We start from the raw sequence: 27959 nt of genomic DNA on the forward strand, positions 1-27959 counted from the left end.
CACCATCTAGAACACAACCATATGTAACATGTCACATAATCCAACGACACTCAGACAAGCAAACTGTTATCAACAAGATAGCGATAAGTCCGATACTTGTAATGGCATTCTGACGTCTTAGCCTTCCACCGTTTCTGAGAACTACTTCACGTGGATCGGTCGGCGTACCAGCTGCAGAATTCTAAAACAGACCATACAACAAATCGATTAACTCCTTTTCTAACGCACGCTTTACTTTATGACGTCATCAATGAAGTTGGCAACCTGAGTGTCTCTAGCAACACAGCGACACGCAGCCACTTTCCTTACCTCTGCCGACGAGCCGTTTTCAGCTCGTACGAATTTCGAATAGCAGCAACCCATAGTCAATCGCTAGAATAGCTGTAGACACATAATTATGGATATTGTTGGCTAGAAAAGGCAGACGCTATACCTTAATGCAACAGAGTATCCTCTCTTACCGCACGTCTACGCGACTATGACAATGGATTGTCCGCGTCGTCACTAAATACAATCAAAGGAAGTAGTAAAACTGGTTTGCAACAAGTTGGCGACATTATAGTCGCTCACCGACAATGTAATTAATTAATTTTCACACAACGTGATTTACCAGATTTAACCAAACAAAACGCCAATGTCGCCATAACACATCTTCAAGGCACGAGCACTTAACGATAACTAGAAGCACTAAAAAAGAGAGCTTTTACGCCTATTTTACGTCTTTCGTGTACGGGACCAAATAGTTGTTGCATATAAGCATCTAATTCATCCAAATGCCATTGTTCTACGGTCCGTGATCTATCCAGCTATTTTAAATTTCAGTTTTCAAACTATAAATTTTAATTTTAATTTTAATTTTATTTTTTTACTTTTCTGTCAAATGTTTTCAATTAGTCTGTTGAAAAATAAATTTGGCCATCAATTTGTATGTTTATTTGGCATATTTTCGCTTGCCGTTTTCAATTTTTTAATTTTTAATTTCAATTTCTAATTTTATTTGGTTGACCATTGCTGAGTTCAGTCAGTTCATGGTCTGTGGGTTATTTGGCACATAAATTGTATAATCACATTGCATCCACGATGCATTTTCGAAACTGTTAGCAGTCTTGTTTTCTCAGTAGAAATTGTCGCACTTCTCTTGGCAGGCAAGATGAGCAGTCTAATGTTTGTGTCGTAAAGTTTACCTCTCGTGCTATTAATTGGCATTGCATGCAGTGGCGTACGTACCATGCAAGAAAAAAGGCCCGAATACAATTTTAACATGGGCGTGACCCTCGGTGGGCGTGACCCTCGGTGGTCCCTACCTACACTCTTTCTTCCTTTAACTCTCTTTACATTATATTATTTAGCAGATGATGTAAACCATGTAAAGCAGATTATGCGCCTAGAGTCTATAGTTTACACATTTCTATTTGACTATTATAATATGTAGTCGGTACTGGTCTTTCACAAACGTAGTAATACTGTGCAGTACACGTTTCATGCTTCCACTTACTGTTGTTACCCATTCTTACGCAATCTTTGGGGTCGTTGTAGTCGTAGCCGCCATAGTCTTCGTTGTTGGCGTTGCGTCGCCGTCGTCTTGTGTTGCCATCTCAACGGTTATATGTTAGAGCTGTACCATTGCCTCAAGAGTTGGTGTCCCTTACTTCATTCATTCCTATCCAAACGTGATTGCCGTTCGTCAAGTTATACACCACAGTATTTCCACTGTCTGACACTACAGATAAGAGATGTTCGCTTTTATTGACACAATCAGCTTTCGCATCATCCCACGCTTTAATCGTAGTAAACAGTCGATAACAGCTACTTCCACTGAGAGTCCATCTTGACGAACAACTTGGACTTCTACTCACAAATTACATTATAAAACGTTGAAACGATCAATCCCATGAACGTCATCTGAATCATTAGCGCTAACTTATTACCCCGTGCGTTCGTCCATACTAGGGAATACACTAATCGGTTCTGTCGTTGTAGTTGTTGGTGTTGTTGCATAAAAATTCACACATCAGATTGTAAAGATTTAGAACTTAGATAAGCGTCGACAGTAGGAGTTGTAATCGACATCAAAATATTGATCATTTATTTAAAGAATCGATTAGTGCAATACAATGCAACTGTTTCTATGAAATCCCGTGACAATGTCAGCACAGAACAACCAGTTGACGGTACAGAAGATACAGAAGATGACCCTTGTTTTAAATCCATAAAACATCTAGCATAATACGTAGTGTACATGTTGTGTAAACGTTATTCATAATTGCTTAATTAGCAATACAGCAATTACTAATCACTGATTTATAAATAACGCAGCACTTAATTAATTGACATCGACGTCAGGTACACGGACGTCTTCACGGATATCATCTACTATAACAAGGGCACATGAACATGCAAAGGTAAATATATTCATTAGAACTAAAATGTTTACACTAACCAAAGTTCTAAATAGTTTGAGCCTATGTCAATAAAATCATGAACTGCCACAGTCTAAGCAAGTTCAAATTGAGAAACTAGGCTCTGCACAGTTGGCAACAATAATGTCAACAGTTTAAACCACATTAACTGGTAGTTTCATTTCTCACATGTTGTTTTAGCTACTCGAGTTAAAGAGGCATGCGTCTTTGTCTTGCTATGTGTTTAAACCATCCCTGCTGCGGCTGTGAGAGGATGCAATGACTAACTTCTGGTCCCAAACACACAAAATCCGTAGCATTGACCTATATAGTTAGCCTTAGTCAAATAGAAATGTGTAAACTATAGACTCTAGGCGCATAATCTGCTCTGCTTGGTTTACATCATCTGCTAAACAATATAATGTAAAGAGAGTTAAAGAAAGAAAGAGTGTAGGTAGGGGCCACCGAGAGTCACGCCCATGTTAAAATTGTATTCGGGCCTTTCTTCATGCATGGTACGTACGCCACTGCATGCAATGCCAATTAATAGCACGAAAAGTAAACTTTGCGACACAAACGTTATGCTGCTCATCATGCCTGCCAAGAGAAGTGCGACAATTTCTACTGAGAAAACAAGACTGCTAACAGTTTCGAAAATGCATCGTGGATGCAATGTGATTATACAATTTATGTGCCAAATAACCCACAGACCATAAAGTGACTGAACTCAGCAATGGTCAACCAAATAAATTTAGAAATTAAAATAAAAAATTAAAAATAGAAAACAACAAGTGAAAATATGCCAAATAAATACACAAAATTGATGGCCGAATCTATTTTTCAACAGACTAATTGAAAACATTTGACAGAAAAGTAAAAGATAAAATAAAAGATTAAAATTAAAATTAGAATTACAATTTATAGTTTGAAAACTGAATTTGAAATAGCTGGATAGGTCACGAACCGTAGAACAATGGTATTTGGATGAATTAGGCGTTTACATGCAACAATTATTTGGTCCCGTACACGAAAGACGTAAAATAGGCGTAAAAGCTCTCTTTTCTAGTGCTCCTAGTTATCGTTAAGTGCTCGTGCCTTGAAGATGTGTTATGACGACATCGGCATTTGTTTCGTTCAATCTGATAAATCACGTTGTGTGAGAATTAATTAATTACATTGTCGGTGAGCGACTATGATGTCGCCAACTTGTTGCAAACCAGTTTTACTACTTCCTTTGATTGTATTTAGTGACGACGCGCACAATCCATTGTCATAGTCGCGTAGACGTGCGGTAGGAGAGGATACTCTGTTGCGTTAAGGTATAGCGTCTGCCTTTTCTAGCCAACAATATCCATAATTATGTGTCTACAGCTATTCTAGCGATTGACTATGGGTTGTTGCTATTCGAAATTCGTACGAGCTGAAAACGGCTCGTCGGCAGAGGTAAGGAAAGTGGCTGCGTGTCGCTGTGTTGCTAGAGACACTCAGGTTGCCAACTTCATTGATGACGTCATAAAGTAAAGCGTGCGTTAGAAAAGGAGTTAATCGATTTGTTGTATGGTTTGTTTTAGAATTCTGCAGCTGGTACGCCGACCGATCCACGTGAAGTAGTTCTCAGAAACGGTGGAAGGCTAAGACGTCAGAATGCCATTACAAGTATCGGACTTATCGCTATCTTGTTGATAACAGCTTGCTTGTTTGAATGTCGTTGGATTATGTGACATGTTACATATGGTTGTGTTCTAGATGGTGAAAATCAGGAGAATGAATTGCACAATGCTGCATTTTCCCCAAACTTGTTTGCATTCAGTTTAGCAAACGGTATTAAACTATTGATTTCAATCATTATCAACAGTGTTTAATAAAAAGATATATGAATGGATATTTCATTAAGGTGGAAGAAGAGGAGACACACAATTCAATGGGCGTGGTTACATTATTGAAGAGATCGACGGAAACGAATTTCGTTCTGATCTGGCAAACATGTATGCACGTTTAGGATTATTCAATCAAGGTAGCAGTAGTTTAAAGATTGAAGAGATCGACGAAAGCGAAAGTTCTTCTGAATTGGCAAACTACACAAGAACTAGAGGTGACTGCATTGATGAATTTAGTGAACGTGTGTGTGTGTGTGTGTGTGTGTGTGTGTGTGTGTGTGTGTGTGTGTGTGTGTGTGTGTGTGTGTGTGTGTGTGTGTGTACACGTTTGATGCTGCTCTTCATATTTGAATACGTTTTGGTAAATATGTTGTATTGTAGTAGATGATGAAAAGTCTGTAAAGACACCAGATTGTACGGAGAGAGTAAACGTAAGAGAATCAGTTATTAAGTTAAGATGGGTAGAAGCAGAGTGTATATTTGTAATTTTATTATTAGAGTTTTGGAGCAAAGAGTCATGTGGATGACTCATTACCTTCTATCAGTATTTGCAATATTGGCCAAAGCGCTCTTGCATTTTCAATGAGAAATCATGTAAGCAATGAACAAGCAGTAGTACAACAACTATGCGCACAAAGTTGGACAACTAGAAGTAAACAATATTTTGTGTATTATGAATGTGTTCATTTGTAGGTTTTTGCGTGATAGTTTTATTATAATATTATATGTGTATAGCCATAGAATCGTGTGTGTGTGTGTGTGTGTGTGTGTGTGTGTGTGTGTGTGTGTGTGTGTGTGTGTGTGTGTGTGTGTGTGTGTGTGTGTGTGTGTGTGTGTGTGTGTGTACTGATCGCAGTTGCTCCATTTCTTGTGTTGTGTTCAGTTGTTTACCATTGTGTCACGTGTGTAATTCTATTTTTTGATTAATTGTGTATGCATATGTCATGTCTTATAGAAACGTCTGACCATGCTCAAAATCTATTGCACATGAAATGGAAGGATGAGATTGAGTCTTACATGAGGGAAATGTGCGTGGAAAAGGACAGCGACGATGAGTCATTGCTAGATGAAGACGTTGTGAGTGGTGGTGTGTCGCTTGTTACTCGAACAGACAAAATGATGGAACGGAAAGAAAGTGAAAGAGACTTGGAAGAGAAGTCAATGTCCAAAGATGGCTCAAGATCACGAGGTGTATTAATTAATTGTGTTAGTTGGGCTAAGTTTGGCATGTGAATTGTTGGGTGTGTGTGTGTGTGTGTGTGTGTGTGTGTGTGTGTGTGTGTGTGTGTGTGTGTGTGTGTGTGTGTGTGTGTGTGTGTGTGTGTGTGTCTGTGTGTGTGTGTGTGTGTGTGTGTGTGTGTGTGTGTGTGTGTGTGTGTGTGTGTGTGTGTGTGTGTGTGTGTGTGTGTGTGTGTGTGTGTGGCGCGGTGGAGCAGATGGTAGAGCGTTGGCGATGACTTCCGGGATCTTGTATTTCGTGATGAGGGTTGAAGGTTCGATCCTGGTGGAGGCGACACTGTCCAAGTTTGCTTGAGTAAGAACCTCACTCACACTTGCTTCTCTCGACTCAGGAGTATAAATGAGTACCTGGTCATTGCCTGGGGTGGACAAGACGGCTGGCTTGGCAGCAACATCGTGCAGCAGACGAGCACGTGTTGGCCTTGGTGTCCAGTTTTAGAGCTGCGCCATTGTCAATGTTCCTGGATGACTCTGGCCAAGCTCCTGGTGGATTGTAGCGCTGGCCCCAAGACTCCACGTAGCGCATGGAGGCCCTGTCTCTAGAGGCAAGGGGAGCTATCTCCGCAACTAACCTCAAGGTCGACGTTGAAAGACGTGGAGGGCTTAACATTTGTCCATTGTGTGTGTGTGTGTGTGTGTGTGTGTGTGTGTGTGTGTGTGTGTGCGTGCGTGCGTGCGCACGCGCGTGTGTGATCCTTTTAAATTGTAAATGTTTTTCTAGGAATCTCTGGTATGGAGAAAACAGCAGTGGTCGACAAAACGAGTGAATACCTAGAAGAGGTCTATGAACGTCTCGTGCCTACAGAGTTACGAGATAGCAGCAAGGAAGATGATCCATTACCCCTGACGGCATTTGTCAATAGTGATGGTCGGAGCGCTCCAATGGCGTCACTTGGTGATATGGATGGAATGATAAGAGAAAAGGTAAAGAAGAAAGTCGAGTGGCAAGGGGAGCAAAAAATGCTTCTAGAGAAACGAGGTATAGTAATTGGAATCGCTTTTCTTTGATATACATTTTAGTTGTTTGCTGTGTGATTGTGTAACTGTTTATTTTTTCGTTTTCATGTGTACAAATATTTCTCTATATTCAATTGTTTATAAATATCTACGTAGAGATGTCTGACTTGGCACAAAGAGTGAGAACGAGGGACGAGACTGAGATTGAGTCTTTCATGCGTGAAACATGCGGAGGAAAAAACAGGAACGATGAGTCTGCACCATCGAGTGAAGACGGTGTGAGCAGTGGTGTGACGCTTGAGAATGGGAAAGATGAAATGATGGGAGAAACGGAAAAGAAAGAAATACTCTGGAAAGAGCTCATGCACACGATTCGTTTCAGATCGCAAAGTATGTGCGTTAATTAACTCAAGTTCGCTATGGAAATTGTGTGTGTGAGTGTGTGTGCATGCCTGTGTATTTACCTTTATATTTACGTCATTTAGAAATTGTCTCTGATCTATTTGAGCTAAACATGTTTCCTGCACGTGTATACAGGAAGCTCTGACATGGAAGACGTTACAGTGGGTGGAACGTTGGAGGAAAGGAGTAAAGCGATAGGAAACGTTTCTGAGCGTCTCGGTTCTGAGAAGTTACAATTGAGCAGCACGGAAGATGGTCCATCTCACCAGGAGAATGTGGGCAGTCGCAGTAGGAGTGATTTGAGGTTGTCATTTGATGACGGAATAGAGAAATACAAAAGAAAGAGAAAAGTCAAGTTGCAAGACATGGAAATCAAGACAAAAGATACAAGAAAGGAAGGTACACTACCGGTAGTTGCATTTGCTTGTTATTCTTATGTTTTTGTTGTATGTATTATACTTATACTTTAATACATCACGGTTTCTATGATATTAGTTTAGTGGTATCGAACACCAGATAACAGTGTCTTTTGTTTCGTTGTGTTGACTTCATATGCATATAAGACCTTGCTGTTGTTCTTATGCGTGCTGTTTTATTGACTGCAGTGGCGATGAAGTGGAAGGAAGATGTTATTTTAGAAGACTTTGACGATACTATCGAGCTTTCAGCGGATCGATCATGGCAAAAAGGTAGAAGTGTTACTGCTCCATCCGATCGTCTCAGAATGAAAAACGTCGAACCGATTCCTTTGAGGTTGGCCTGGAGCAATGATGAGACGACAGAAGAAAGAAAAGTTGGCAGATATGAAGAGAAAACTCCAACATCTGCACGTGAGTTAATGGCTCTGCCAATGTTGCATGAACACAATACACGAATCAGACATATTTACGATAGTCGTCGTGTAGATGATGCCACTACTAGTAATGAGAGTGATGTGTCGTCTTATTGGCCTTTTCATGAATGGAAGGAGAATGGAAGTTTGGATACAAAAGAGGTAGCTTCGGGACGACATGGGCACACGAAGAAAACGAAGAGATGGAATATTGCTACGAGACTAAGAAGGCTATGGAAACGGCGAAGACTATCGGTTTCGCCAGCGCCAATGACCGGTATATATGTAGTACTGTATACTATAATACTGTACTGATGTTTCTCTTTTTGCTTTCTGTACGGTACCTCATTGACGTGCAGTGTGATAAACATGTAATGATTGTATATCTGTAGCTACACAGTATCAATGTGCATGTATTGCATTGTAATTGATTTTTCTTCTACTTGTAGAAATCATAAGAGAAAATGATGAAGAACTAAGTGAAGCGGCAGACGTTCGTCGCAACGACGATGATCTAGAAGCTGTCGACATGGCAGACATACAAAACAATCGCGAGGACGACGACCAACTAGAAGTGAGAGACTATGACAGTATTTTGATCTCTCCAGCCTCTCCCCCACTTCTCTTACCACCATGTCGTCTTCCATCCGATTGTGCAGGAACAGACGAGGTGCTACTGAATCAACCATCATAATATTAGATTATTTCGAGGAAAGAGGCTGACTGAAGCAGCAGATGCAAGACCGACCACAAGATTAGAGAATGCTGTTGTTACTGCATGCAAGCATATAAAGCAATATAAAAATAGGGCATATATAGTATAGGTAGTGGGTGATATATGTAGTCTATAGTATAGGTATAGTGGGTGGTATAGTAGTCTATGTAGAATAGTGGGAGGTATATTAATTATATCCGTGTATATATATGTAATAGGTATAAATTGTTTGTGTTAGTGTCAATAAACTATAAAACCACAAATCCTGTGTCTCGAGCCAATCTCGCGCGGTAACTCAAATTACTTGAATCGTAAGTTCTAATAGATGATTGTGGCACGTAACTCCGAGTGAACTACAATTAATTAAGTTGTCAAAAAGTCTCTTGATATAAAAGTATACGTTTTATTCAAATCATCAAGTCGTCCTGTAGGCTTCTACCTCATTGTGTTATTATCAACTGTTTTCCTCTGTAAAGTGAATACAGAAAAAAGTGTCTATGCCGTTTGCCCGGCTGCACCCATTATAATTACCGGTTGTTCTTTTGTTCACTGCTGCTAACAAAGGCGTTTATTATACCCAGCATATACAAGTTGGGTGGTATGTGACCGTGACCTTTTCGGCCATTTTAATTTTCATTTTCAAGATTTAAATTGTATTTTTCAAAATAAATTTTAATTTTTTATTTTTTACTTTGTCAAATTTTTGCAATTATTTTGCTAAAATTTAAATTCGGCAAGAAAATATCTATTTTTTATTTTTCATATTTTTATTCTTCGTTTTTGATTTTTCGTTTTATTTTTGAGTTTTACTTGTCTTGTTTCAAGTTTCAATTTTTAATTTTATTTGGTTGGTCATTGCTGAGTTCAGTCGAACGGCTAATGAGTCCGTGGATGGTCGAATCTAGTTTTCTCAGCAAAATAATTGAAAAGTTTAACAAAATTTAGAACTAAACATTAAAATTAATGTATTAAAATTAAGTTACACTTGAAAATTAAAAATTAAAATGGCCGGAAGAATCATGTAACGACCCAGGATACGTCGATTTGGACCGACGCATTTTCTTAGAATGCCAAGTCGTTTCGTGTTGGATTGAACGTCAATAATTAGTATTATCTAATTATTATAAAATTATAAATATATCAAATATAGCACGTACATATTAGACAATATTAATTAACAATTGAAAGGTTTTTGATTTGAAAGGTTTTTGAGTGTTTGAAAATTAGTATTTCTGTATCTACATATCTATACGTATTAACAGTACTGTATACTGTGTGTGTGTGTGTGTGTGTGTGTGTGTGTGTGTGTGTGTGTGTGTGTGTGTGTGTGTGTGTGTGTGTGTGTGTGTGTGTGTGTGTGTGTGTGTGTGTGTGTGTGTGTGTGTGTGTGTGTGTGTGTGTGTGTGTGTGTGTGTACTGCGTGTGTGTATGTGTGTGTGTGTGTGTGTGTGTGTGTGTGTGTGTGTGTGTGTGTGTGTGTGTGTGTGTGTGTGTGTGTGTGTGTGTGTGTGTGTGTGTGTGTGTGTGAGTGTGCATATAGTCTGCGTTTTATGCCTTTAATTGGTATTTTATTCTCTGTCACTTATCTCGTCTGTTCAACCAAATTACATGTTCTCTAATTCAATCTTTACTTCAAGGATGCCAATGGAATACATAAAGTTATTAAATTTATATGCACTTTCAGGTTATTGCTTTATGTATTTACAAATTATTAATTACAGTAATAATACGTTTCCAAAATTCAATGTTTTTAAAAAGCATAAAATCATTTGTGCAGATTACAACTACCTTTTAGTTGCTTTGCAAATTACGCAATCACGTACACTCATGTAACTGATTACGTTAATTTACGTTCAAATGGCCACAATTACCTATAACGACGAAGTGTCATTGTCTGCTTCGACAGTTGCGCAAGCTCGTGTTTTATTTGGAAGTCAAAATGAGCTAAACTTGTAGAAATGAGGAACGCATACGTCGCTGTAAAACTGTTTAGCAGGACGAGGTAACCATGCATATATAATTTTGACTTTCGTGTTTAGTTTGTCGCGTCTAAATGCAGTCGTTGTCACAGAAAATTAGTTGACTCGAATATGGTCGTTTAATTCGCTCTATCAAATACAGATTATGCTAATATCGCATTCATTTCAATGAGTGACTCGTTTAGCTATGTATCAATTTCAATGTCTAAAATTTCGATGCTGTCGGGATGTACTTTTCATGAGCGTCGTGCGTTTTCAGTGACGCATGTTCGCTCTACAAGAACGTCTACTGCAACTTGCGGTCTCCGGAAGGATGGCTTTTTGGCGCTTGCAGCAATCTAGGTACTCAATCACACGCCGTTACTGTAGCAAGCAAGCATACAGTAACACTAGTGCACGAAATCATTTAAGATTGTATACAATTTCTGCATTTGTGTATTAGCGGTACGCGTTGTCTAACCTTGAAGACATTGCTTGGTCGTAATGTTGTGCCCGCTGATTTCCTAGTTCTTGGTCGGTACTTTCGTGGAGATGCCGTCAGTAATGTAGTTTAGACGTTGCAAAATGACGAGCCGGTTTCACGCAGGCTTGCCGCTTCACTTTGTCTGACTAGAAGCGAAAGCCAACCGATCACGTGACACGTCAGCGGTACAAATATATCTGTTCGAAATAGACAGAGGCTTTGTCACTGCGTATAGAGATTAAAGCATAACTAGAGATGTAAATTTTGACTTTATTATGAATATGTGTATACGTATACTTATCTTGGGTGAGTGAAAGTTACACAAAAGATATGACTGTTACAGATTCATCAGCTTCAACTCGATCCTTGGACCTTTAATGAAACTGTTGACTGTGCTGATGGTTACTCGCGTATTTTTTTGCAGTATAATTGGCAAGATTTATACGTGTTTACAAGATATCCTCTCTTTTTTTATGCTAATTGTCGTGGATATATAATACAAATCTGATGTTTTGTTTGATATGTGTATTATACTAATATACAGCAGTTGTTGTAAATCTTGTCTAGGTGCATCAGCTCGTTTACCAAAGCATTCTTGTAGATAACTGTTGTAAAATAAATATATATTGTTTCAAATGTTTGTAATCAGTCAAATATATAAATCTCTAGTGCGTATATAAATATACATATAATCGCATTTTCTTTAAAAATTATTGTAACCGTTTAAAAATAAAAGTAATATGTGTAGCCGTTTGGCAATGATGGGAAAGAAAATTTAATAATCAATAATAGTATTAGTAATAGTAACTGTAGACACTGAACAGTCGAAATCTTGGTCTCGTACTCTTGCTTCTGTGATAGATGACTGAGAATGCAGCAGTTTAAAGTACGTGGAAATGCTGTTATTAAATGTTTTGTAGCGTTTGCAATTTTTAGAGTTGCTGCAATGACCAGTTTGCAACTTCAAGAGGTGAGAGTCGATGAGAGGGAAAGGATGAGGCGGATTTTGAACGTTGAGTATCCACGGTGTAGGATGGGGTTGATTGCTTGTTGTTTCACACGTAGAAAACTTGAAATCGTCAGTTGCCTCTGTTCTACACAAATTGTATCTAAATTTCCACTCGACAGCCATTGGTGTGTATATCTCTGAAGTAGCCGTATTGTAAATAGCCAAATAGGTGATAATTATTGAGTTTTTTTCTATCTTGTTGAGATAGTACGTCTTGGCTGTAAGACTGTCTTTGTACTTCTTGAAAAAGTGACACACGTTGCTGTCTTTTTTCCGTCTCAGGATCATAAACTAGACGTGTCGAACTTTGAGGCATGTCTTTGCAACTCAATTTCCCAAATATCATTTCGTCCCTATTTAACGCCTCTATTGCCTTGGACGATAGCGGTTGACGTGCAGTGGTGCAGAAAGCAGGATCTCTCGGAGAGCAGACGTTTTCTTCATTACAGATGTCGAGAATGGACGCAGGATAACTGTAGGGTGGGCAATCCCCAACTTTGAAGTATTGATTTTGTGTGAAGTTAGCTGACTCGGGACTCTTGCGATCTCCGTAGCTGCGAACTTCACTATTGGATTTGAATACTTGCACGATGATCACTTCTCAGCAGTCGTTTGCTAGCATCTTTACCAATGGACTTTTCCTGAGTGTGACCACTACTTGGCACTTCATACCCGGATGTGTGACCGTGATCCATTTGTGTGAGGTTCCATCTTTGCTTGCGGGATACTCGGTGTCGTAATTTGTTGTTGGATAACCTCCCTTTACATGAAGCGCCATTGAATAGACCTTGTTCGATACTCGATAAACTTGCCTGAACGGTTGTGTAGAGAGATGAAAATCTTGAAAGTCTATTTTACAAGCGACGCATCCACATGGTTTCAGACTGCCAACTACAATAATTGGACCAAGAAGCTTAGAAATTGGTGGTAACAGTAGAGACAGAGATTGAGCGGTAGCAGTTGGAGGTACATCGTCTTCTTCGCTTTCATAAAGAAGGCTCGGTTTCGTTAGACGTTGTTTCATTGTCGGATGCTGTTCAGTACGTTCTAAGTATCTCATCTCTCAGTCGTACGACTGAAAGAGTATAGATATTGATGAGGAGTAAACATGACAGATATGTTACGATATTCCCTGTTTTCTCCATGACACGTTGGGTATTACACGTTGGGTATTACACGTAAACGCCAGAAACAGTTGCAATACATATAGAAGGCTTTCCCTAACATTCCGATCTCCCTCTAGTCAATTTTATTATCGTTATCACGACTTCAAATTGATAACTGTTCTGTTCAATTTCCTGTATACCTTCAATATGATATAATGCATGGTAGCACATGACAGACACAGAAAGAACTAAGTAATCGTTGATATCAATTTACTTTTATGTTTTAGCCTAACGACAAAATGCATCAAATATAGACTCGTGTGTACGCTTTAGTTACATTATAAGAATGACATTCAAAGCTCGATAATTGTATAATTCATGAGATCAAAACTTGCACGTCTATTACAACAGCTGAGTATTTCGTAATCTAGGAGATCCAGCGATCGATGATTATGATTGAGAGAACCTATTGATTTCCCTCAATTTCTAACAGTAATGGCGAGAAAATTGAAAGACCCCGATCCTGAGGAAGAGATGCGCAAAGCATTTCGTGTGCTTGATATGAATGGCAAACGACTGATTAGCCCAGACGAGCTAAAGTACGTTATGCCAAGTCTGTTACTGCGAGAAGAAGAAGGGTTGACAGATGAAGAAGTCGATGGAATGCTCAGAAGTCGACACGGATGGCGATGGTCAAGTGAGCTATGACGGTACGTCTGTCATGAGTTAGTGAATTCGTTGATCAAGTCTAGTGAGCGTTAAATTTGTTGTAGAGTTTGTTCAGATGATGACTGCTAGGAAAAAAAGGGAAAGCTGCTTTGCGGTGTCCACATGTGACGAGAGCAGATAACAACAATGCGAGCATTTGTATGCACTAGAGCATATTCACCGTATAAAATCAACACTAAAAACTTAGTACAGATTTTTAAAAAATATATACATCAATACCATCATTTCTTGCTGAAACGTACAGTAGCAGCTATGTGTATAGTGTAGCAATGCACTAGAGGTGTTTTCGAATTTTAGACTTCGATAACTACACATCTATATTATTGACTTCTAGAAATGGTTATGACATTATTGCCTCCAAATATTTGTAGTTAAACCATTTACGCAGATTAGAGAATATAGTAGCAGGGCCAACCGTGACGATGTTTAGAGATAATTCTCATCTCTACTAAAAGTAAGCACAACAACAACAACAACAACAACAACAACAACAACAGTACTAAACAAGAACAAGATAACATTAATTAACGTTTAACTCACTCAACATAAAATTAAATTACTACTAACCGTCAACTGTAGATTAGGCGTAACGCGCGTTACCTTAATGCGATTATTGAGATCAGTGCGCGTTTTCTAACGCGTGTTAAGCGTAATCTCCGTTTCCTCATCTTTCGTCCTCACGCACATGCAAGAACTCACTACTATTCGCGGTGACGTTAATTTGTGGGCTGGTTTGGAACCTTATGACCTCCGATAAAGTAGCCGAAGTATCGCTGTCTGTTTGTTACTGTGTATTGTGTGGGTTTAGTATGAAAAGAACAAGAGCTACTGTGAAGACATCACAGGAGGAAAATTTTCGTTACCGATTATTCATGGAGTATACAGCACTATGCAGAGCACACAATTAATAAGTGAGTGGTGTGTGTGTGTGTGTGTGTGTGTGTGTGTGTGTGTGTGTGTGCGTGCGTGCGTGCGTGCGTGTGTGCGTGTGTGCGTGCGTGTGTGCGTGCGTGTGTGTGTGCGTGCGTGCGTGCGTGCGTGTGTGCGTGCGTGTGTGTGTGTGTGTGTGTGTGTGTGTGTGTGTGTGTGTGTGTGTGTGTGTGTGTGTGTGTGTGTGTGTGTGTGTGTGTGTGTGCCTACAATGTGTTGCCTCCTCTTCAGATATATTGAGACAACGTACAGAAGATGTGGATGTAAAGCAATACTTTATACAATACCTAGAAAAGGTTCAACTAATGACCACATTACAACCAACGATCTTCTCACCAATATATCTATTTATCTATCTTTACAGGCACGTTCATTTGAATACACAAGAAAAGTGCTTTTTGCACTAGAAGAACAGTAAGATGAGTTTACTCTTGAATAGTCTCAAACACATTAGCTATAGGATTACTCAACTATCTTCTCTAGTTTGATGATCTATATTAATCATGTATTTTGATCAAATTTAGTTTTGATTTTATGGACACTACTTTGACTGTATTTATTTAGTAAACAGGAATTGAGTAGCAACTTTTATATACCAATAGTACACACATTACATTAACACGAAATTAATTGATATTAATAAAGATGGGACAATAAGTCAAGCCATAATGGTATCTATTATTGTTGAGATTTGTTGGATAAACTGTGTTGTTGTCTGTTGTTTTGCAGGGCATTAGAAGAGATATCTAAGCTCGGTGGCAATCCTGTCTTATCTGCTGTGTATGAACGCCTCAGAGCTGTGTATGTACGCCCACCAATAGATTGCCGAGATAACATGTTAAGCAAACGTAACTATTTTGATGTGATGATATAAAATTTAAAATAATAACAAAAACAAATTATTTAGCTGCAACGTCTCGACATGCAAACGTTTTCCTACCTGAACAAGATGGTAGAATGAGACAGTTTACCAGGCTCATCAATAGCCACCTATTGTATTGTCACATGCCTGACCATGTTGACTTTGGCAAGTATGACACAGCCGTAGGATCTGGCTACGCGAGACTAAAATCTAGCGCGCGCTAGACTGACAAGTTATTCAATACAAATCTATTCAAACATCAAGTTATTGTATGATATCACGTTCATTAAACAAAAAGCTACTTTTATAATAAATAAAATATTTAGTGTTGTATATCACTGTCCAATACTCTTCTCACTGCTCCTCCCACTTTAGCTTTATCACAAGCAGATAACAACTGACTAACTGTAGCCTGTCTGTTTTCATTTATCAAAGCTGACAAAATTAAATTCAGTTTTTCTTTCAACGTGTACTGTGGTCGTTTACATTCAGTCAGCATTGCTTGTGAAACTCCAAGGTATATACCAATTTCATGCTAACGCTCTGAACCATTTTCGGCTACTTTCTCTATGATGAGTGGAGAGACCATCTCAGAATCGGCTCGACTTGTCTCACCACGTGCGGCTGTCTCTTTAGATTTTGCTAATCCAGATGCTGCATCGGGTGACATGACATCACTCAAATGCCTTTGTGGTAAAGATGGAATGTCAGCAACGAGTAGAGCATCATACAATTCACATACTTGCAATCGGTTATTTCTTAATTTTTGCCACTCACTTAATAAACGAGATGCTGCCGCTTGGGAAAACCTGGGGTCAGAACCACTTACACGCATCTCCAACACTGTGGACTGGTCAGTACCAATAATACTTGTTAGTTTAGGACACCACTTTCCTATATCTGCTGCTATCTGTTGGAGATCCATTTGGTCCACTAGAGTTCCACCTTCTGGTGAAACAACATCACAGAGAGGAATACCTTCCTTTACACTTGGACATACTAAACAAATACAAAGCACACATAAAACCCACATTCTATATATGTACAAACAAAACACAGTACATGTATTTGTATTTGTTGTTTACCTTGTACTATAGCTTTTACTTGCTTTTTCATCTCTGGACTGTACTTTCCCATTGCAGTTTCTGCTGCAAATGGTCCCCATCTTTCATTAGACACAATATGCTTAAGGGAGTTTCAGGGCCGGATCCAGAGGGAATTTAGGGGTTGAAACTCCCTCTTTTCTAATAGGCGTGGTTCAATAATTTTATACAATTTTATTAGAGAAAAGAAAATTGATAATGCTATAAATAACTGCTAACGGTGAACTCCCTCTTTCAATAATTCCTGGATCTGGCGCTGAGTTTTATTACCGGAACAGTGTAATTCATGTTTGCGATTGCTAGGGCCTGTCGCAAATAAACAACAGAACTCACCTGTCTGCAACTGCTGACCCATAATCAAGCTCTTTCTTGGTTTTACGATATTTATACGGGAATCTACCAATACAAAAAGGAGAGATTTTATGTCCCGTATATGATGACTCTACTTACGGCTACGGACTATTTACAGACTATGCGGTCACGCGAAACGACAGTCGCTATGTAGGATTTAAATACATTTACAAGTAGCACGTCTAGAAAGAAAATAGCGTGTATATTCGTAATTCTTCGCGACAATTACTCCTCCTACCGTACGTGGTGTTCAGGACTTTCAAGGCTCATAGCTGCAGAAGCGACAGTGAAAACACAGCTTTAAAACCATACGAAAATTTTATAAAATGTATAAAAATAATGTTAATTAATAATTAAAGAACTCTCACGATTTTCAAGTTGGGGTCAGATACAAGTTTTTTTTATCTTGGCTGCACTCGAAAACTTTGAGTTCCCTCCATTGCTTCTGTAACGTAGGAAAAGCACCGCAAGAGGGCGTGTTAGCGTAGGCGTGGTTGATGACGCAGTTGGTGCATGCCCTCCACGTGTGGTGTACGAGGCGTGCTATCTACCTGGCTTATTCGACGTGAAATGGTCCACTGGATTGCTTTTGGCTGTAGCCACAACAGCAGCGACATCGCCAGAGGTGTCAGCTTCTTCAGGCTTCCTCTCAAGAAGCCAGATTTGCTAGAATCATGGCTAGCAAAGTTACGTCTGGTGGATCCGCCTATCTAAAACAAACAGCCGCGTTTGTTCGGATCACTTTGAGTCCTACAACGCATGCTGGAATGACACGTCTGATACCCTTGCCCAGCCTCTCGTGCACCCAGCAAGTAAATTACCTGTACACAGTTAGTCGCAGCAGCCTGCGTGAAAATTTTACATAGGCAAGCCTGTCCAAGTTCGTCTAGGTGCTACTCGCCTGGAAGTTAGTGGCTCTCTGATGGGATCCCGTCGCCAATCGGTCATTAAGACTACAGCTGTTCGAAGAAGGTCTTCATTGAGACACACAGCAAGGAAGGTCTCATGCTGCGTAATAATTACAGATCAGATCCTGAAGCTTCCACCCTATACCCTAGTTCGTCCACTTCCTGGCAGCACAAGCACTCAGCTACTAGGCATTACAGAACACCTGTTGCAACTGCACCAAGCAGTGTTCCCAACTCGATTTTTTGTTGTCATCAGACAGATCTTCACCGGTGATCTGTCTGCTGTCATGGCCGTCAATGTATTCGACTGCGTTGATGTCACGCTCCGTAGGTCCGGACTCTGGCTCGAAACTGTAAGGTCGAACACCAGACAGAAAAGAACAACGCGTATGCGTTCGAATCCATCCACAACTGCATCTAACCCGATGGCATGCGCGTGTGGCTTTGCGCCAATGACGTCACGTACTCGCTTACCCAACACGCCCCTTTCTTTCGACGTTTCTCCTGCCGTGAAGATGTCGTGCACAAAACATTAGTCTCTTCGAATTGTCGGTTTATAAAAGGGACTTGTATCTGACACCAATTTGAAAATCGTGGGAGTTCTCCTTTAATCATATACATTACTGTTGGCCTTCGGTTAGCTAACACGTGACCAAAATACCTTCGCTAGGCGTTGCCCTCAACAGTCACGTGATATCGTAACAGTTGGCGATGGCACGACTTCTAGCCGTGAATTGAGTAACCGGACAGCTACAGGCGTTTACACCGAAGGTCAACGAAGACAACAAGCGGGAGTTTGACCTTCGAGATGCGAGGTTTTCTCGATTTTCAGAGGAAATTTGTGAAATGAGGAAACTGAAGGTATTGAGACTTTGTCTAGACAACATACACTCTATACCCAAAACTATTGCCAAACTGAGGGAACTGGAAGAGATTTATTTGGTTACAAGGGAGTACGTGACGTATCCTCTCCGTACTCACCAGGTTTAGGTCTGCAGGAGGCCCCTACTGTTGTTTGTGATCTTCCATGTCCTAACGTACTCCCTTGTAACCAAATGAATCTCTTCCAGTTCCCTCAGGTTGGCAATAGGTTGGGTATAGAGTGTATGTTGTTTATACAAAGTCTCAATACCTTCAGTTTCCTCATTTCACAAATTTCCTCTGGAAATCGAGAAAACCTCGCATATCGAAGATCAAACTCCAGCTTGTGGGTGTACTGTTGTTTGTGATCTTTCATGTCATAACGTACACCCTTGTAACCAAAATAAATCTCTTCCAGTTCCCTCAGTTTGGCAATAGTTTTGGGTATAGAGTGTATGTTGTCTATACAAAGTTTCAATACCTTCAGTTTCCTCATTTCACAAATTTCCTCTGGAAATCGAAAAAAACCTCGCATATCGAAGATCAAACTCCAGCTTGTTGTCTTCATTGACCTTCGGTGTAAACGCCTGTAGCTGTCCGGTTACCCAATGCACGGCTGGAAGTCGTGTCATCGCCAATTGTTACGATATCACGTGACTGTTGAGGGCAACGCCTAGCGAAGGTATTTTGGTCACGTGTTAGCTAACCGGGGGCCAAACAGTAATGTATATGATTAATTATTAATTAGTATTATTTTTATACAGTTTATAAAATTTTTGTATGGTTTTAAAGCTGTGTTTTCACTGTCGCTTCTGCAGCTATGAGTCTTGAAAGTCCTGAACACCACGTACGGTAGGAGGAGTAATTGTCGCGAAGAATTACGAATATACACGCTATTTTCTTTTAGATGTGCTACTTGTAAATGTATTTAAATCCTACATAGCGATTGTCGTTTTGCGTGACCGCATAGTCTGTAAATAGTCCGTAGCCGTAAGTAGAGTCATCATATACGGGACATAAAATCTCTCCTTTTGTATTGGTAGATTCCCGTATAAATATCGTAAACCAAAAAAGAGATTGATTATGGGTCAGCAGTTGCAGACAGGTGAGTTCTGTTGTTTATTTGCGATAGACTCTAGCAAACGCAAACATGAATTACACTGTTCTGGTAATAAAACTCAGCTTCGGATCCAGGAATTATTGAAAGAGGGAGTTCACCGTTAGCAGTTATCTAGAGCATTACTAATTTTCTCTTTTCTAATAAAATTATATAAAATTATTGAACCACATCTATTAGAAAAGAGGGGGTTCCAACCCCCTAAACTCCCCTCTGGATCCGGTGTCACAGCGATTTGCCCTGCAGTGTATAAAACTGCGCATGCGCTTAAATAAGCAGGGGAATCGCTGTACTAATCACAGCGATTTACTCTGTTTCAGCGATTTGCACTGGACTACGCGGCAAGCTGCGCACGCGCAGGCATCGCAGGGTAGATCGCTGCAGTGTAATCGCTGCAGTGTAATCGCAGCGATTTGCTCTGTTTTAGCGATTTGCCCTGATGACTGATTTGTTGTACACAGTTTTTGCTCGTCTCGGAAAGGTAAGGAGCTGATCATTTTCTTGCTGTGATTGCCTTGCAATAGACTGACGTATAATTAGGGTGGAGTATACGAGTATCATCTCTACCTCTAGACGTCCAAACTCCTAATATTGCAAACTAAGGTATGATACATCTGTTTCTAGATAGTACATGTGTGTTTGTGGACACTCATTCACACTCACTCACTCACACACACACACACACACACACACACACACACACACACACACACACACACACACACACACACGCATGCATGACTTAGATAGCTGAGCATTGTGAGCCTTTCAATCTGGTTTGCTAAGGCAATTAAAGCAGATGGGGTAGTTGTGTGGTCAAGATTGTGTGTGTGTGTGTGTGTGTGTGTGTGTGTGTGTGTGTGTGTGTGTGTGTGTGTGTGTGTGTGTTTACAGGGGTGTCACGTAATAGGGGCTAGAGGGGGCTGAAGCCCCACCACTTTTGGGGGGCGTTTTCCTTTTTTCAATATCAAAGACCAGAGCCGAAGTCTCAGCAGCAAGTCAGCCTCACCACTTTATGTGCCCATGCGACGCCTCTGGTGTGTGTGTGTGTGTGTGTGTGTGTGTGTGTGTGTGTGTGTGTGTGTGTGTGCATGCATGCATGTGTGTGTGTGTGTGTGTGTGCATGTGTGTGTACGTGTGTGTGTGTGCACGTGTGTGTGTGTGCACGTGTGTGTAATTGTGTGTGTGTGTGTGTGTGTGTGTGAGAGAGAGAGAGAGAGAGAGAGAGAGAGAGAGAGAGAGAGGGAGAGGGAGAGGGAGAAAGTCACAGTTTATGCATGATGAACCAGAAGAATGAAAGACTTTTGCACATATTGATTGAATGTCAGTGAAAAATGATTTATAGCATATTCCCTACGGTAGCTAGGTTACTCAAACTGAAACTTTCTTATGGTGATCGTGTCAAATTGCTTTGGAAGGATAAGGAACAATATAGTTTTAGTCAGCTATAGTTACCATGTTCACACTTGCAAATGGGTTTTATCTGTATACTGTACTGCACCAGCTGCATACCGTTTCAGTGGTGTTGTTGACTGGAATGTTGCCCTTGTTCTCACTTTTTGGGTGGTACCATTTCTTGCATGTTCCACACTGTATCATGGCCTCATTTGTGTCTGGTTGTCTGCAGTGACAGTATAGAGGTATATTGTGCTGCAGTTTAATTCTTCCTTCTTTATAGTAAACTATGATGTCATGAGGAAACAGGTCGAGTTGGCCTTGTGTAATGCAGTAATGCAAGTGCTTCCTCATCTCACTTTGCTTCCAAACAATGCAACTGGGATCAGTACCATGACACAGTGCATTTGCAATTGCAAACAATCGGCAATCCGAACCTCCTTTCTGCTGTTGTATATCCATTATGTCTACAACCAGTCTCTCAGCTGAGCTAAAAAGCATTGCAGCAGGTACCTTTTGCGGGAATTGAGGGAGATTACTTGGATTTACAAGACTGTCATACCACTGAAAAGTATCTGGGTTTGTTGACAAAACATTTGAAATTGTCATTCAATGATTGCCATTGATATGAACAATTTGAACGAATTTATCAGTAGCGGTAGGAATGTAACCACCCACTGAACTACCAGCAAGAGCTACAGTTGCCTGGAAACCTTCAATGTTAGGAAACTGAGTTGATAGCAGTCCTTGTGCATAGTCAATTGTTTCATCATTCAGACAGTAATTGGGTTGCAGAAATGTCGTGTAGACAGTAGGTGGTAAGTATTTCACAAGGGTTGTCTTCTCTAATGGCCTTAACCTTTTGACACGAGAACTCCCTCCACTGTTTATTCTTCTTTTTCTACTTGCTGTTAGACCAAACGGCACAGTACGGGTTGCAGGAAGTGTTTCATGCAATATTGACAATTCAGTGGGATCTTCAACTACTGTTGTTGGAGAGTCTTCTTTGGAGGGAACTGAAGGTGTCAACATTTGGACTGGAATCGCACTGTTTACAAAAGGCTTGAGGTGTTCACGAGACACTTTATTGGCCAGCGGTTTTCCTTGTGAATTTTGTACATAGGCATAACTTTCACTTATTTCTGTGATGGTGTAGGGTCCTTTCCAATCTGGTTCCAGTTTTCCACCTTTTCTTCCAGCTCTTCTTTGGTTCTTGACAAGGACAACATCACCCACTTTAAATGTAAAACACTTTGTACCTTTGGACACCCTGGCTTCATAAGTCTTCTTCATTTTTGCCTGTGCTCTTTCGATGTTCACTTTAACGTGTTGCCCTATCTGTTGGCAAAACTCCATCCGTTCTTGTACTTGCTTTTCTGTAGCTCTTTGAGGCATGGTTGCAGCACATTCTGTATCAGCAAATACCATGTCTGAAATCTGCCTGGCTTCTCTGCAAAACATCAGGAAGAAAGGAGTGAATTTTGTTGCCTGTGAAATGCTGGAACGAATGCCGAATAGAATTGCTTCCAGGTCTTCATCCCAGTTGTCTTGTTGTTCATTTACTAACTTGCCCAGTCTTCGTTTCAAGGTCTGGTTGTTGTCTCGTCTTGACCATTTGTTTGCGGATGATATGCAAGGGTCACAGCTTGGCGGACACCAAATTTTTCAAAAAGATAGTCATTGCAATGGTTAACAAACTCCCTACCATTATCTGTGATGATTCTTTGAAGAGGTCCATACTGCCAGAACATTTTGACAAGTTTGCTAGATACTGAAGCTGCTGACTTGTCAGGAATTGCATAGGCTACAGGGAACTTGCTCCATAAACAAGTGCAGGTCAGTATGAAACGGTTTCCTTGTGCTGTTACATTAAATGGTTCTATTAGGTCAATTCCCACCACTTCCCAGGGGCCATTTGTTTTTATCGGCTTTAGCTGTGGTGCTACAGTTTTTATCTGCTCAAATTTTTGACATTTTTGCACATTCAGCAATCCATTGCAGTACAGCAACATACAATCCAGACCAGTAATAGCGAGAGTTTATCTTTTGTAGTGTCTTGTCACGTCCCATATGACCACCTTGAGGGGAGTCGTGACAGTGGATAAAGGCCAGCCTTCTTTCTTCATCAGTTATTAGAACCCGTCTGTTGGCTTTACCTTTAGGTCCAATGTAAAAAAAGTTGACCAGAATCTATAGGTATGACAATAATTTAACCACAAGGCGTTTATGTGCCACTGAATTTGACAACAATCAATCATTTTAAGGGCTGATATTGACTGTTATTGATCAAGTCAATAGAGTATTTTTTATTAATCAAACATCTAGGCATTGTTTATGTAAGTCTGAGTTATATACTGCTCAATGCTCATATACTGTGTAACTGCTAGACTACTTGTTATTGGTTTCTGTTATGTGTATGTTAAGCTGGAAGTGGAAAAATTTAAGACTAGTCTAGTAACACTTTACTAGCGTGAGACGTTCCATAAGTTTATGGGTGTTTACAAGTTTCTACTAGTCTATTCAGCTGCAGCAGCAACAACAACAACAACAACAACAACAACAAAGCAGCACAACTTCAAGGCTGCAGCAGGGAACTGTTCTAGATAGATAGAGGTGTTGAATATTTTTAATGTTTGTTTTAAATCAATTATAAATTGAATTCTACTATGTAGTCCTGTTTATCTTCCGTGCAAGAGTAATTTTGCAGACAGACACGTTGTATAGTCATCTAATTTGTAAGTTATTCAAAGTCACAACGTTGTACTTGGTAATAAGTGTACCATCTAGTTTGAATGAGCGAGCTTGACGGCTAAATGAGCACTTCTGGTTTGATGTCAGGGTTCTTGGTTTTTCTCCAGTCTTGAGAAACACTAAAATGTCTCTTTCGGTGTACGGTCTCATTTCTTTCACCGGGCAAATCACTGACGTCTGAAACAGAATATTTGGTGCCAAATTTAATTAGGTTGCACCATGTATGGTATGTGTACGCATGCGTTATAGCCGCAGCAGGGCAAATCATCGACTCCTGAAACAGATTATTTGGCGCCAAATTTGATGCAACTTTACTCTTTATATGGTAAGTTGGCGCATGCGTCGTGGGCTAAACAGGGCAAATCACTGACGGCTGAAACAGAATATTTGGCGCCAAATTTGATGCAGCTTCACACTTTATATGGTAAATTGGCGCATGCGTCGCGCCCTTAGCAGGGCAAATCGCTGGGACACCGGCCCTGAAACTCCCTCAAGGAAGTTTCGCGCGTAGGATTGGCTGTTCGTCCATTGTCTTTGGTTGCCACATACGACAAAAAGAAATTAATGTTTTGTGATTGGGCCACACAAAGGAGGCGTGGCACATTCCTGCAGCGTGACAGACATAGCCAGCCAGCCAGCCACATAGTCCCCAGACCGGAAGTCGGTTCAGCCCTGTACCTTTAGAGTACGCTACTCGCCAAGTCTCGTGACTTTTACAAAGTCCCATTTCTTCTAGGCTCATAGCTGAAATACAGTCGGTCATCCAACGATTACTAGACACTTAGCCCAGAAATCCGGGCCTCGGGTAATAAACAAACAAACAAACAAACAAACAAATAGAATAAACAAACAAACAACTAATCAAATTCTGTTGACTGTGTCCCCCAGCTCAGCTTCTTGAGTTGCATCAAGGTCAAGGGATGGACATCTATTGGAGAGATGCATGTATATGTCCAATCGAAGACGACTACAAACGAATGGTGAAACAAAGTGAGTGAGTGCATCTTAGGCCACTAAATCATGTCAACTGATGTAATTGTGTTGTAGAGACTGGCGGTCTTTTCAAGCTAGCAGTGGAGCTAATGCAGCTATTTAGTGAAAATAAAAGGTATATTTATGGCAATCAAACTAACAAGTATGCACATCATACATAGAGTGAGATATAGCGGTCGGTCATCGGTCATTGACTGACCAACTGGTGTTCATGACCGACCACAATTTTGTTTGTTTGTTTGTTTGTTTGTTTATTTATTTATTTGTTTGTTTATTTGTTTTTTTTTATTTTTTGTTTGTTTGTTTGTTTGTTACCAGAGGCCCAGATTTCTGGGCTAAGTGTCTAGTAATCGTTGGATGACCAACCGTATTTATACTAGATTAGCGCAGATGCAAATGAAGGTATTCCGACCAATAGACGAACGTGATGTCATCATGAGGCTCCATCTCTCTTTGTGTGCTACTACAACAACCAAACGTCTATCTAGAGAAGCGGCACAAAGAACGAGACGTCTACATTCTTGTGAGTTGGAAAATAGCCAAATAGGTGATAATTGTTGAGTTTTTTCGATCTTGTTGAGATAGTACGTCTTGGCTGTAAGACTGTCTTGGTACTTCTTGAAAAAGTGACACACGTTGCTGTCTTTTTCCGTATGTCGAGAATGGACGCAGGATAACTGTAGGGTGGGCAATCACCAACTTTGAAGTATTGATTTTGTGTGAAGTTAGCTGACTCGGGACTCTTGCGATCTCCGTAGCTGCGAACTTCACTATTGGATTTGAATACAGTAGAGCCTCGCTAATCCGAACCTCGTTAATCCGAACCCTCGCTAATCCGAATGTCCCTAACTGCTTGACCTCGAGTTTCTCTCTGATTGTTTGACATGGTTTCGGGAACAGACAGAAGCAACTCAATACAGCTTGAGTGTTCTTCGGAGCCTACGTGACCTTGCAGCTAAAAAGAGACTAAGCACTCTTGAACAGACGCGGGTGACGGACTACTTTGAGAAATGAGTTGCTTTTGCTTGTTGTTGGGTTACCTACTTAGTTAGTTGCGTTGCAAGAATTCTTGTCCCTGCGTAGGCATGTAATTGTTGACATATGTATGCGCAAACGGTCTGGATTGTCAAGGCTATGTCTGGGTCTCCAAGGCTTCGTATTTTGATAATCCGAACAAATTCAGTAATCCGAACAGGTAAGAACGGAGTCTGGTACAGAGCTATTCGGATTAGCGAGGCTCTACTGTACTTGCACGATGATCACTTCCCAGCAATCATTTGCTAGCATCTTTACCAATGGACTTTTCCTGAGTGTGACCACTACTTGGCACTTCATACCCGGATGTGTGACCGTGATCCATTTGTGTGAGGTTCCATCTTTGCTTGCGGGATACTCAGTGTCGTAATTTGTTGTTGGATAATCTCCCTTTACATGAAGCGCCATTGGATAGACCTTGTTTGATACTCGATAAACTTGCCTGAACGGTTGTGTAGAGAGATGAAAATCTTGAAAGTCTATTTTACAAGCGACGCATCCACATGATTTCAGACTGCCAACTACAATAATTGGACCAAGAAGCTTGGAAATTGGTGGTAACAGTAGAGACAGAGATTGAACGGTAGCAGTTGGAGGTACATCGTCTTCTTTGCTGTCATAAAGAAGGCTCGGTTTTGTTAGACGTTGTTCCATTGTCGGATGCTGTTCAGTACGTTCTAAGTATCTCATCTCTTAGTCGTACGACTGAAAGAGTATAGATACTTATGAGAAGTAAGCATGACTGATATGCTGTGATATTCCCTGTTTTCTCCATGACACGTTGGGTATTACACGTAAACGCCAGAAACAGTTGCAATACATATAGAAGGCTTTCCCTAACATTCCGATCTCCCTCTAGTCAATTTTATTATCGTTATCACGACTTCAAATTGATAACTGTTCTGTTCAATTTCCTGTATACCTTCAATATGATATAATGCATGGTAGCACATGACAGACACAGAAAGAACTAAGTAATCGTTGATATCAATTTACTTTTATGTTTTAGCTAACGACAAAATGCATCAAATATAGACTCGTGTGTACGCTTTAGTTACATTATAAGAATGACATTTATAGCTCGATAATTGTATAATTCATGAGATCAAAGCTTGCACGTCTATTATAACAAATGGGTATTTCGTAATCTAGGAGATCTAGAAATCGATGATTATGATTGAGAGAACCCATTGATTTCCCTCAATTTCTAACAATGCTGGCAAGAAAATTGAAAGACCCCGATCCTGAGGAAGAGATGCGCGAAGCATTTCGTGTGTTTAATATGGATGGCAATGGATTGATTAGCCCAGACAAGCTAAAGCACGTTATGCCAAGTCTGTTACTGCGAGAAGAAGAAGGGTTGACAGATGAAGAAGTCGATGAGATGCTCAGAGGTCGACACGGATGGCGATGGTCAAGTGAGCTGTGACGGTACGTTTGTCGTGAGTTAGTGAATTCGTTGATCAAGTCTAGTGCACGCTAAATTTGTTGTAGAGTTTGTTCAGATGATGACTGCTAAATAAACAAGCGAATAGCGGCTTTGCGGTGTCCACATGTGACGAGAGCAGATAACAACAATGCGAGCATTTGTATGCACTAGAGCATAATCACCGTATAAAATCAACACTAAAAACTTAGTACAGATTTTTGAAAAATCTAAACATCAATACCATCATTTCTTGCTGAAACGTACAGCAGCAGCTGTGTATAGTGTAGCAATGCACTAGAGGTGTTTTCGAATTTTAGGCTTCGATAACTACACATCTATATTATTGACTTCTAGAAATGGTTATGACATTTATTGCCTCCAAATATTTGTAGTTAAATCAATTACGCAGATTAGAGAATGTAGTAGCAGGGCCAACCATGACGATGCATAGAGATAATTCTCATCTCTACTAAAAGTAAGCACAACAACAACAACGGTACTAAACAAGAACAAAATA

The 27959-nt window shown here is 40.2% G+C and overlaps 5 protein-coding genes and 1 pseudogene across 6 annotated transcripts; 4 read left to right on the plus strand and 2 right to left on the minus strand.

The window, feature by feature from the left end:
- The first annotated feature begins 13015 nt into the window (after positions 1–13015).
- On the plus strand, positions 13016–13828 carry LOC134179309 (calmodulin-like; annotated as a pseudogene).
- A 522-nt stretch (positions 13829–14350) lies between these two features.
- On the plus strand, positions 14351–15511 carry LOC134179310 (geranylgeranyl pyrophosphate synthase-like). Its single transcript, XM_062646176.1, has 4 exons — positions 14351–14618; positions 14869–14933; positions 15002–15051; positions 15367–15511. The coding sequence occupies exons 1-4, from the start codon at positions 14597–14599 to the stop codon at positions 15509–15511; spliced, it is 282 nt and encodes a 93-aa protein (XP_062502160.1). The 5' UTR covers positions 14351–14596.
- A 221-nt stretch (positions 15512–15732) lies between these two features.
- On the minus strand, positions 15733–18378 carry LOC134180299 (uncharacterized). Its single transcript, XM_062647428.1, has 2 exons — positions 16585–18378; positions 15733–16498 (listed from the first exon to the last, which is right to left on the minus strand). The coding sequence occupies exons 1-2, from the start codon at positions 16634–16636 to the stop codon at positions 16035–16037; spliced, it is 516 nt and encodes a 171-aa protein (XP_062503412.1). The 5' UTR covers positions 16637–18378; the 3' UTR covers positions 15733–16034.
- Positions 18379–20201: 1823 nt separating this feature from the next.
- Positions 20202–27217, plus strand: LOC134179793 (uncharacterized). Of its 2 annotated transcripts, none has more exons than XM_062646750.1 (6): positions 20202–20320; positions 20380–20442; positions 24874–24975; positions 25033–25093; positions 25359–25525; positions 27166–27217. In XM_062646750.1, the coding sequence occupies exons 3-6, from the start codon at positions 24906–24908 to the stop codon at positions 27192–27194; spliced, it is 327 nt and encodes a 108-aa protein (XP_062502734.1). In that variant the 5' UTR covers positions 20202–20320; positions 20380–20442; positions 24874–24905; the 3' UTR covers positions 27195–27217. The 2 variants fall into 2 exon arrangements, with proteins under 2 accessions (XP_062502734.1, XP_062502733.1); XM_062646749.1 differs by lacking the exon at positions 27166–27217 and adding an exon at positions 25564–25759 and having other exon boundaries at positions 25359–25501.
- On the minus strand, positions 21844–22841 carry LOC134179312 (uncharacterized). The gene has a single exon (XM_062646177.1). The coding sequence runs from the start codon at positions 22693–22695 to the stop codon at positions 21844–21846; it is 852 nt and encodes a 283-aa protein (XP_062502161.1). The 5' UTR covers positions 22696–22841.
- On the plus strand, positions 27197–27729 carry LOC134179314 (calmodulin-like; the record flags this gene model as incomplete). The annotated part of the gene is given in 3 exon segments (XM_062646180.1): positions 27197–27402; positions 27404–27444; positions 27508–27729. Coding segments are annotated over 3 exon segments (276 nt in total), but the record flags the coding sequence as incomplete, so codon positions are not given.
- Between the last annotated feature and the right edge of the window lie 230 nt (positions 27730–27959).

This window comes from Corticium candelabrum, chromosome 5 (assembly GCF_963422355.1).
Source record: "Corticium candelabrum chromosome 5, ooCorCand1.1, whole genome shotgun sequence".
In the NCBI taxonomy this organism is placed as follows: Eukaryota; Metazoa; Porifera; class Homoscleromorpha; order Homosclerophorida; family Plakinidae; genus Corticium; species Corticium candelabrum.